The sequence below is a fragment of the Salvia splendens genome, chromosome 5 (genome assembly GCF_004379255.2).
Source record: "Salvia splendens isolate huo1 chromosome 5, SspV2, whole genome shotgun sequence".
Taxonomy (NCBI): domain Eukaryota; kingdom Viridiplantae; phylum Streptophyta; class Magnoliopsida; order Lamiales; family Lamiaceae; genus Salvia; species Salvia splendens.
The window spans coordinates 41,146,799-41,158,599 of NC_056036.1; the positions used below are offsets into that span (position 1 = coordinate 41,146,799).

At 37.0% G+C, this 11,801-nt stretch overlaps 1 protein-coding gene across 1 annotated transcript; it reads right to left on the reverse strand.

The window, feature by feature from the left end:
- Positions 1-605: 605 nt before the first annotated feature.
- On the reverse strand, positions 606-4,334 carry LOC121801841 (serine/threonine protein phosphatase 2A 57 kDa regulatory subunit B' theta isoform-like). Its single transcript, XM_042201273.1, has 2 exons — positions 2,347-4,334; positions 606-1,164 (listed from the first exon to the last, which is right to left on the reverse strand). The coding sequence occupies exons 1-2, from the start codon at positions 3,550-3,552 to the stop codon at positions 844-846; spliced, it is 1,527 nt and encodes a 508-aa protein (XP_042057207.1). The 5' UTR covers positions 3,553-4,334; the 3' UTR covers positions 606-843.
- Between the last annotated feature and the right edge of the window lie 7,467 nt (positions 4,335-11,801).

Consider the following 11,801-nt stretch of genomic DNA (forward strand, 5'->3'; position numbering starts at 1 on the left):
TTGGTCATTTGGGGCGGGTTGAAATAATTGTCGTTTTAATTATTTGTAAGTGATATGAATGGATTATGTTTAAAATTTTTTAATTATTCATTCTCTTCAATCCATTGCCTCAAAATTCTCAAATCTATTTAAATTATATAATGAATTAATGCAAATTTTTATAGGATGAATGGAGTATTCCGTTATGCAATTGAAAATCAAATTGTCAAAGATGGAGGGGAAAATTAGAGAGAGAAAAAGGACTTTAAAAAATTGACTTAGAAATGAAAAAAAAATTGTTAAAATAATGAATAAAAAGAAAATAAAAACGTTCAAAAACATCTTAAGTGCATATTTGCAAGTTAAAATATAAGCAAATTGCAAATTTCATTCTCAGTTATTTAAATCGTACAAATATTTTAAAATTTAATTCATTAAAATCAAACAATTGAAATAAAAATGACATAATTAAAATTTAAAAAAGCACATAATTTGTTTTCTAAAAACATAAACACAAAAATAAAAACAAAAAACAGTGCATGTATTTTTCATACTACAATTTGAATGGAGAGCAAGAGTAAACCCAATTTAGGCTTATTAAGACATTTCTCAACAAAATACAGACATAAGAAATAAATATCCTTAAATAGGCTGCCTTCTGCAGCCATAAAAAGAAACTGAAATTCAACATGTCTCAAAAATCAAAAGAAATACACCAACGGCTAAACCTACAGTCTAATTATGAAGCTCCTCTCAACCCTCATGCAAACCACAAAAAGGGAAAGAATACATAGAAATTGACAAAAATTCAGAAAATCAAAACAAATATGAGACCAAATCTTCAAGAAACAAAAACAATCCAGTTCAAGGAACATTATTTGCAGCCTTCTTAGCAGCAGCCACCTGTTCCAATCGTTTCCACGTGGTTTCGCGTCTCTCTCGGATGTCGTTCTCCTTCGCTTCATCGTCTTGGAATTTGATCTGGCAGGCCTTGAATAGGTCCGGGTCAAGATCATAGAAGAACTTGCGGACGTTCAAGGTCAGGCTGTGGACCGCCTGATTCCAGTGATGCCGAGCGTTCTTCTCCAGCGCGGGGAAGATGATCGGAAGTATCACCTTGCGGTTCTGCTTTACCAGGTTCTCGATGTGATCGTTGTTCCACAGAAACAAAGCCCTCTCCGCCACCTAAATCGACAAATAAATACATAATCAGCCATATTTTCAAGACACATTCTTGAAACGAATTTCCAGCAACTACGAAAATATGAAGATTTCGTGCAAATTGTATAGACATTCGAGAACACCATTCTCGTATCAGAACATTCGAGAACACCACTCTCGTATCAGAACATTTGAGAACATGCTGTTTTACCGTTGCCAAACCATGCAAGTCAAGATCCCTTTTTTTTTCTTAAAATGCAAGTCGCAGTGGTAACGACAGTCGAGATTTCTTTTTTTTTTCTCCCAACGGGAAGGACGGGACGAGGGTGAATGTTCCTGGCCCAACCTAGTAATTCTCAAACACATAATAACGCTTAGCATATTCAACATGTTAGTATCTGCAGTTTGTCTTCCAAGTTTTGAGTTCATTAGCCACCTATAAGGGAATCAAGTTTTGGTTTCGATCAAATTACTGATTGATAAGATAAAGTATCCTCATCAAGAGCAGCATCGAATGGATAGGGTATCAGGATCCACACAGGTGCAACGAGGACATATATATCACAACATAAATACCCGGTTGAAGCCGGGGCAAGGTGTGGATTACATCACCAGTACTCATCACCCGTTACTATCTTTGGGAATAAACTGTATGTGGCTTATGACATGCAAATTCACACCTAAAATTACTTTAACCAGAGGCCCATTAATGTGACCGCGTGCAGTCATCAGTTCTCTATACAGAAACCTCAACAATAATAGAAATCATGTCTGTTTCGATTGCCATATCTAATAGTCGTTAAATGCAGATATTATAGGATGCAAGTTCAATGCTATTTCTAAGGAGTTCACCGAGTTATGACACTGACGAAGAAACGCCTATAAATGATGAAAATGATAACATATTCAATTAGTAATTGATTGAACCATACTTCAAATGAAATGGTGGTACACAATCAGAACCTCGAAATATGAAGCATACAACAAGTTGCTGATCCCACTCCCATTGACATATGCATCAATGATCTCAAACCATCAGAATACATAATATCAATGAGCTAAATTCCACTATCCAAAAAATATTGGTGTATAAAAGTTCTAGAAGGACATAGGAACATATCAAAAGTTCTTTGAAACAGACATTCAAACAAAATCCAGAAAGAAAAAAATAACAAGCAAAGGATTCTGGGTGTGTATAATAAGTACCTGAAAATGCAAACTATTCAAGCTTCGCGAAATTTGATGAAACAGAGGTACCATACAGCGCTGGAATTCTGGCGCCTGAGTTGCTTCCAAGACCTCCTCGAGCTCATTAAGAAACAGAACTTCCTTCGAGCTGTTTGTAACAGGCCAGTACTTTATCAATCCTCTGATAATGATATCAGCGAGCTTGCAGTCTTTCTCGACAAACTGTGTAATGCAGTAAGATAACTGCTGATGATACATCCCCAAACATTTGGGCTTATGCAGAGGAATCAAAGTCCGGACGAGAAAGAGTTTATGTTCCTCCTTGAGCGGCAGAGCAAACCCGTTGATTATGCTGCCAAGGACTTCAAGAAACTCAGCAATGCCATTGTGTTTCTCCGTCTCGAAAACAAAATGGTAGAATATGTTATTGATTGATTTCCTAATGAAAGGCCGGTGCACCATGAACTTCCCATAGATGCGGTGTAGTATGGTTTTCAGATACTCCCTCTCCCTCGGATCTTCAGAGTCAAAGAGGCCGAGTAGTTTCAGCACAAAGGAATGATCCACATATCTTTTGGCAATTTTCGGATCTGTCTCTGGCAAAGCAACAAACCTCAGCAAGAATTCATACACAACTTGCAAATGAGACCACGCAGGATCCATTGCAGGCTCTTCCTCTTCCAAATCAACGCCATCAACGAGCTTGTTCTCCCTAGGCTGAGGCGTGAACTCCCTAAAGATGTTGGCTGACACCATCTTAACAGCCTCCTGCATCACACTTTCACTAAACTTCCCACTTGCAGAAGTCAAGTACTCGACTAACTCTAACAAAGTCTGCCGCTTGATCTCTTTCTCTTTGAGATTCTTCGTGGGGTCAGTAAAGTCAAATTCGACACAACACATCTTCACCTTCCTGATAAACAAGAGCTGCTTCTCAGAGCTCGGGACATCCCTAAAGCTTGGCAACGCTTCATACGAAGCAGAAGCTATGTTTACATCCCCTCTCAAGTTCCTATCTCGAAGAAACCTATCATCTACGTTGCTGCCAACGCTTAGAACTGAGAACGGGGCAGTGATAGCATTAGCATCATCCACTGCACTACTCAATCTCTTATTCCCCCCTTCATTTCTCTTCGAAGCAGTCGAAGAACTCGAGGAGGGGCTAGGCTCTCCTCCAGATTTTGAGCTCTTCCTTGGAATCTTACTAAATATCTTGTTAATCATGTTAAGAGTAACTAACTAAAACCAATACCAACCCCCAAAAAATCACAATCAAAACAAACTGAATCAACACACAAATCTCTCTCTCCTTTCTTTCTCCACAAACCCTCAAACACAGATGCAAAAGTCAAGAAACAGTATTGACATTAAAGAATTCATGAGCTCGAGGCTTGACTCACCAAAATTGCTGAATACGCGTCAACCCTTGTGCAATTTTTCTCAATCTCCTTGATTTAACTAATCAAAGGAGGCAAAGACCCCTTTTTTAAATGCAGAAACCCCCTCTCAACCAAAGATCAAGAAAGCCCACTAATGTAGCAGTCAATACATACGACCCCATGCCTTCTTCATGCCTTAATCAAAATCCCCCACTTTTCACTCAAAAATCCAATCTTTGCATTAAATTTGCAATATTTTGACTTAAACTCCGAGACCCAAAAATCAACTTCACAAACCCACAGAAGCAAACGATCAGAAAACTCAATAATCCCACAGAAAACTGCAGCAAATGCTAAAAATAAAGCATAACCAAATCAAGAACTTCAAAATTCGAACAAATAGAATAAGCAAAAAGATAGAATTTTATTCAAGAAGTGGAGAAATTCAAAATCTGCACAATACACGAGGCAGAGTTAAGGAACGACGGAGCAAGGTTAAATGAGATGGAAAGGGAAGGGAACAAACTTCACTATTCTGCTTTCTGCTTGAAATTCCTTTTACTTTCTCTCTCCCCTTATCTGTAATTTTCTTTATTTAATTTATTTGTTATTTGTTGACGCGCAATGCTTGTGTTTGATTAATTGGGAGTGGGGCAGTTTCTGAGAATTTCAATTTATAATCAGAGATAATTATCCACATTCATCTCAGGTCAAAGTCAAAAGAATCGCTTCATTCTTCTCAATTTGAGGGCAGTGGATCCCCTACTACGGAGAAATAAAGCAGGGGCAACTATGCTAATAATAAGACGACGTTTTGTGGGAAGTTTCAAACCAGATTCAGCACTAAATAATCCATAAATAAGTGATTTATACTGAGTATTCAAATATTCCACCGTCCACCCCCGCAGCTTTCTCCTCATGAAATAAAACAATTCTTTAATAATTTACAAAATATTGTTTTTCTGTATGAAATTACTGATAAGAATTTCAAATTTTTAATTAAGTTGCATCATGATTAGCTATAATTGAAAGTTAAATAAATTTAATCATACGATTAGCTACAACTTAGTTATAATAATTATAGCTAATCATATGATTATATGATAATTGAAAGTTAATAAATTTAAATTTAAAATAACTTTCCAAATTTGATGATTTTTTAGTTAAAACGAATTATAACTAGAAATTGATAACTCTGCAACAGATTAGCTATAACTATAATTTTAAATAATATTATATTAATTTGTCATAATATTAATAGTTAAATAGTAAAATTTAAATGATCATGATGCAACTGAACTAAAAAAATTGAAATTCTAATTAGTAATTCCATATAGAAAAACAATATTTAGTAAATTATTAAAGATTTTTTTTATTTCATGAGGAGAAAGCCACGGGTGTGGACGGTGGAATATTTGAATACTCAATATAAATCACTTATGTATGGATTACTTAGTGCTGAATTTGGTTTGAATAATAAAATTTGTGAAACTTTCCACAAAACGTCGTCGTATTATTAGCACAGCTGCCCCTGCTCCACTCCCCAATTTGAGATATAAGAAGTTTGTTTATCATCGATTTTATTTAATAATTCGATAAATAAGTTTGGTGGCAACAACCAAATACTGTATTAAAATAAGGGGTACTAATTAATACTCACTTCTAAAAGATCATTTGACTGTAAAATTCAGAAAAATGTATAGAAAAAAGTTAACAGAACAGAATTCCAATTTTATTACTATATACTATTAATTTTATATATGAAATATAAGTGTGATGATTTTAGAGGAGTTAATTGAATTAATTCGTTTAAATTCGAATAAGTTCTATTCGAATTGTGGTATAATCATACCATAATTTTATTCATTTATAAATTTCAGGCTGTACTTTAAAGTCTATATACTCTTGCTGTCGAATACTACTTTTTTCTTATTCTCAAAGTAAAAAAAAAAACTATTAATTTGATGTATATAAAGTCATGGACTAGAAGTAAAAAAGAGTAATTAGGTGTTTCAATGGTTTTGTAGAGTGAAATTTACCGTCTCAATAAATAGTAAAATTTAAAGTCCCTTTACTAAATGATATTTAACCGTGGTTGAGTTGATTTAAAAATAAGTTGGCACGAAACAAACAAAAAACAAAACAATGGTAGGTAAAATAGATTTAATATCCCAAAGTAAGCGATATAAATTCACAAAAAAATGTAATTATAAGATTTTCCATCTGATCAGAATGAATTAAATATCCAAATACAAATTAATTATATCGAATGACAAATTTGTAATCTTAGTAGAAATTTGCATTATTTAAATTCGAACCTTGACCCTAGGCTTGCACAAGGGTCGGAACCCGCCGGTTCCGGGCCCGAACCGGCGGGTCAAGGGTCGGAAAATCCGCGAACCTGAACCGGCCCGCCTAGCTCCCGGCGGTTCCGGTTCAGGTTCAAAAAACCGGCGGGTTACGCGCCGGTTCAAAACCGCCGGTTTTCGGCTCGAACCGCCGGTTCCGGGCCCGAACCGGCGGGTTGACGATTTTTTTTTTTTTTTTTGCATTTTTCAACTTTTCAATTTTAATCAAATTACATTACACTTTTCAAGTTTGCTTTTGTATGCAATGTGAGTAAATAAAATTGAAAAAAATACGTCTAAAGTTGCAATTTTATTGAAATTGCATGTTTACAAATTACACGTTACAAGTTACAACAATTACAAATTGAAAACATATGGCGGTCTTGAATTCTTAAACAAAATTTAAATACAAATGAGACTACTAGTGAAGAACTAATTACAAATGACAAGGAACGACGTTGAAGTTCTTAAACGTATAAGTGTATTATATATATACTCTTAACCGGCGAAGAAGATCTTTCTACATAACTAAATTAAGGACACCTTTAGCAATTCAACTTTAAATGTTGAGTTTCGTCTAACAATCAACAATTATAGTAGAATTGTCAAAAGTTTCCCTCATTTAGCCGTATAGAGAAATATACTTCATCGACTAGAGTATATACAAATACAATTATGTAATTGTATTTGCATATTTTTAAAGTAGGAATTAATGGGAAAAAAAAAGAAATAAAAGAAAAAGGACTTGAGCTCAACTTAAATTTTTAATTTAAGTTGAGGTGCCTACGTATCCCAATTGCTCATTTGCATTAGGGAATCAAAGTCCACGTAGTTCTCTTACCTTACTTACCTATTTGGTTTGGCCGGCGGCGGTTGACGGTTGGCCTAATCTTCATCCCCGGTGAATTCATCTTGTGATCCCTCTTGACGATCATTCCAATCATTTTCTTGTTCTCGGACGTCAGCTTTGGCCCAATCATCAAGTAACATCACGGCTTCCATATTTTTCGCCGAGAGCTTACTTCTTGATTCATCCAAAACGCGCGAGCCAACACTAAAAGCGGACTCGACGGCGACGGTGGAAGCCGGAACAGAAAAAATCTCCTTGGCCATTGAAGCAAGGATGGGAAAATCTTTCTCGTGGGTTCCCCACCAATCGAGGACGTCGATTTGGGCGGGAGGAGTAGGACCTTCATCACCAAAGGAAAAGAGTGATTCAAAATATAAATCTAATTCACTGACCATACCTGAGGACCTTCCGCCGGTGCTGTAGTTGTATAGGTCGGCTAGTTGGGATTGCGCGTCGGGGTCATCATAATCGGCTTGAAATGCAAAGCCATAGTTATGTTGTGGAGGAGGGGGTCTTCTGACTTGGTGAGTGGTGTTATACTTGGTTTCATATTCGGTGTAGAGAGAGCGCAAGTTATACTCGAGGTTTTGTTGCACAACTGACCGGTCCGGGAGGTTTATTTGAAAGGTTTCTGAGAGGTCGACTCCAAATTCGTCACTGGTATCGGATTGGATTGCTTGAAGGGGACCAAGATCAATTGAACTCAAATTGTTATAATAAAAATCTAAAATTCTAGAGGTACCTGCTAATTTCCATTTTGGATCCAATACCTTTGCAATCAAAAACACGTTAGGAATCTCACTGAAATACTTGAGCCATTTTTCAATCATATAATACAAAACGCACATTAACTCGGGAGAAGAGGAAGCATTTTTCATTGAAGTTTTAAAACCAAGGGATATGTACATGCAATGCTCCAAAACACGAACAGCAGTGCAATAATAAACACCCGACAATTCAACAGTAGCATTTTTGAAATATTTGAACAATTTAAATAAAGCCAAACTGTTATCCCAACAACTATGCGAAAGATATAAATCACGGTAGGGGTTAGTTCTATAAAAATCACATAAAGCATCTTTATGTGTCAAGGTAGAATTCAGACAATCATATGTCGAATTCCATCTATGAGACACATCCATAGTAAAATTCGTGTACCTGACATTCTTTTGATGGCAATATTTCTTCCATGCTTTGCCAATAGCTGGCTTTTGATGGATTAATCTAACTGCATTTCTAATAGGAGAGACATGCTTTTGCCATAATTCAAGGGCATCCTGTACACATAAATTTAAAATATGGCAAATGCATCTTTGATGAAAATACTTACCTCCAATTACCGGTGTACAAGCCGCAATCAAATCGGCAATACTTGCGGTGTTGGCAGTTGCATTATCAAAACCAATAGAAAATATCTTGTTGCATAGCTGAAACTCATTCAACACTTGTATAATCAAAGAAGCAATTTCTGGTGCAGTGTGTGGACTTTCAAATTCTCTAAAACCAATTAAACGCTTGTTCAAAGTCCAACTGTTGTCCACAAAGTGAACCGTAATACCCATGTATGAATGACGGTTAAAACAATCCGTCCAAACATCTGAGCAAATGTTCACCCTGTGGCCCATGTTAACTAAATAACGTGATAATTCTACCTTTTTCTCCAAGCACTGCCGAACGGTAGATCGTTGCACGGTCATTCGACCTATTCTTTTGATTGCTACATTCAACCCACTTTGCATAGTAACCTCAAAACTTTTGTCATCAAAAACATTAAAGGGCATATGCTTCATAGCCGCCCATCTAGTCATTGTATCATCAAAATTCTTTTTATCATATTTAAATAGAGGCGCACCTGACGAACCCGAGCCGGCGCCGGCGGGTTGGAAGTTTAGTTGGCTTTGGGTAGAGGCAGTGCCGCATTCTACCGGATGCTTTGCCACTAAATGGCGACGGAGGGTGCCATATCCACCACCGGCGGACCATTTGTACACTTTATCGCAATAGTTGCAATAAACATGAAAGTCCGAAGTCTCTTCTTGAGAGTTCGGATCGTGAGGACTTGGAATCACCACCGCCACCTTCTTGTAGTGTTTGATAAAAATGTCCGATTTCAAAGGTTTTGCCGTGTTAGTGGGTGCAGGGGGAGGCATCTCCTCATTTCCGCCGGTGCTAGAAGGAATACGAGAATGCGATCTATCCTCGTTGTTGTCCGAGTCCGACGATATAGTAACGTCGAACTCCTCATCTCCCCTACCCCCGCCTTGTTGCATTTCAGCAAGTAGCATGGCGGTCCTATGATCTTCTTCCATCTACAAATATTATGTACGTAGAAGTTAAAAGTATGAACGCAAAAAAAAATTAATGAAATTTTGTGCATGTGAATTGGAAAACAAATTTTTCATTACTTACTTGCATGCGTTCGGCTGCCAATCGGGAAACCTCGTCCATAACATCTCGACGACTAGGTCGTCGAGATTTTGAGGGACGCGTAGTGCTTTGATCTTGGGCTATTCCCTTGCCCCGATCACCACGTCCCGATCCACCACGAGAAGAAGACATATTGAATATATTGATAAATGAAAAGTAATATGGACTTGGAATAAAATATGTATGAAGTATAAAAGAAGTGGTAAATTATGAGCACAACAAATATAGTAGTGAGTAGAAAGTGTAGAATTAAACTTGCGCAAGAGAATGATGAGAGAATAGAGAAATGGAGATTGAGAATGAAATCCTTGTTAACACAAGAATGGGGTAAGGAAATATGAAGGAGAAGTGAGGTATTTATAGGAGTAAAATTGGAAGAAATAAAAAAAAAATTCAAATTTCAAACTTTCAAATTTTCGGCCGAACCGCCGGTTTACCGCCTGAACCGGCGGTTCAACCTCAAAACCGGCGGTTTTTTCCACGAAACCGGCGGGTTGGTCCACGGTTTTCCGACACAAACCGCCGGTTTCTGACCTCACCTAGCCCCCTACGCCTGAAAAGCTTCCGGAACCGGCGGAAACCGGTCGGAACCGCCGGTTCAAACCGGCGGTTTTCCTCCAAAACCGGCGGTTTTCGCCCAAAACCGGCGAACCGCCGGTTCATACCTATCCCTACTTTGAACCCCTACGAACCCCTACGAACCCTAGCCGTTCGACCCTTTGAACCGGCGGTTCGAACCGCCGAACCGCCGGTTCACGGTTCAAGTTATGCCCGAACCTGAACCGGCCCTTATGACCCTCCGACCCTTCAGCCGGTTCAACCCGCCGGTTCCGGGCCCGGTTCCGGTTCATGAACCGGCGGGCCCGAACCGGCGGTTAACCGGCGGGCCGGGCCGGATTGTGCATGCCTACTTGACCCCCTAAAACGACTTTTCAAAACAAATTAAGGATCTTTTGAATGATCTTTTGTTTTATTCTATTTTGTCTAGTATTTACGATTCAAAAATGGATTTCTTGACTAACAATTAGAAGAGTAGAAAACATTTACAACGTGCCATTTTACTTTTGTTTAGGGTAGGAAAACAGAAAATGGTAGTAGTATCTTATACCATACCCACCCGATATCTGTCGGGTATTGGCAACCCAATACTAGTTTTAACGGTATCGAAAGCGGGATCAGATATGAAAAATTAGAATATTTTAGATGTAGTGTATTTTCTGAATGTCTGATAGACTCCATAAATTTTTTTTAATAGCTTTTATTAACGGGCAAAAATCTTTTCAAAAGATGTTTTAAATGTGATTTTTTTACACATGCAACAATGATGATATAACACCTTAAAACTTCTAGTTCAACCATTGATTTCTACCAATTCTATAATTCTTTATAAACTTTTATGTTTTGTGTTTTTTTTTTATTTCTCATAAGGAGCTCTAGTATTTCAATAATCTTTGGCTATTTTTACCATAAAACTCTCGCTCTGCTATTTCTAGTTAATGTGCTTGGCTGCCATATAGTATGTTGTTTACATCACATAAAATGCAATTAAATATGGTTCAATTTGATATTTTACTTAAAAAATATACAACAACAAAAAATTCGTTAAACTACTTTTACTTTTGTCAAGTCATAATATAAGTATATTTTGGGAATTCAACTTTATTTGAAAAATTAGACAATGTCCAAAACATGGGTTTGATCAGTTTGGATACTCGCATCAAGTAATTGAGAACTCAAACCGATAATGAGATCGAGATTCGGATGTAGTGTTAATGCACTTTTCAAGTGCAGATACCTAATTTTTCCCGATTGTCTGGATTTTACCCGTTTTCCTACCCTGACTTTGTCTATGAACTTAATTTGGTACCATAAACAACTTAAACTAGACTTTATATTGGCCAAATATAATACCGTCCCACAAAAATTTTCGTGTGTCTATTAAGAATTTTCTCCAATTTTTCAATTGAGATTGCATTAAAATATTCTTTTATTAAAATAACATTGTGTAATGTTAGTGGAAACGGCCCAGTATATTATTTTATAGTTTAATAAATATGATTAAAGTGAGACTAATTTATTAGATGGGGACATGGACAAGAGAGAAAAAATAAGACGAAAGAAAGAGCAAGAAAGCATAAATGAACAAAATTCGTGGGATCGAACATATAGTAAAGGTCATCGTTAGAGTCGGAAGGTAGAAACGGTGCAACAGCGATCATTGGCATAGATAATGGACGAAGAAGGAAGCAGACCCAACATATTATAAACTCTTACTTTTCTTAACGATGGTAATCGAGAGAATAGGATATGCTGCGCATATTGGATGTTTAAGGGAGCAAAAGAATCGTTTATTGCTTGTTATTAGATACAATGATTCATCTCCTTTATATAGGGAGGAGTACACTTAATTTAGGTAGTGTATAATTCTATTCTAGGACAATGTATTTCCTATTAATTGTGTATATTCTC

Excerpts from the sequence above, each read along its gene's own strand:
- LOC121801841 (XM_042201273.1), bottom strand. The coding sequence starts at position 3,552 with ATGATTAACAAGATATTTAGTAAGATTCCAAGGAAGAGCTCAAAATCT. Across the intron at positions 1,165-2,346 it reads TGAATAGTTTGCATTTTCAG|GTGGCGGAGAGGGCTTTGTT; the intron begins GTACTTATTATA and ends TTGTCGATTTAG.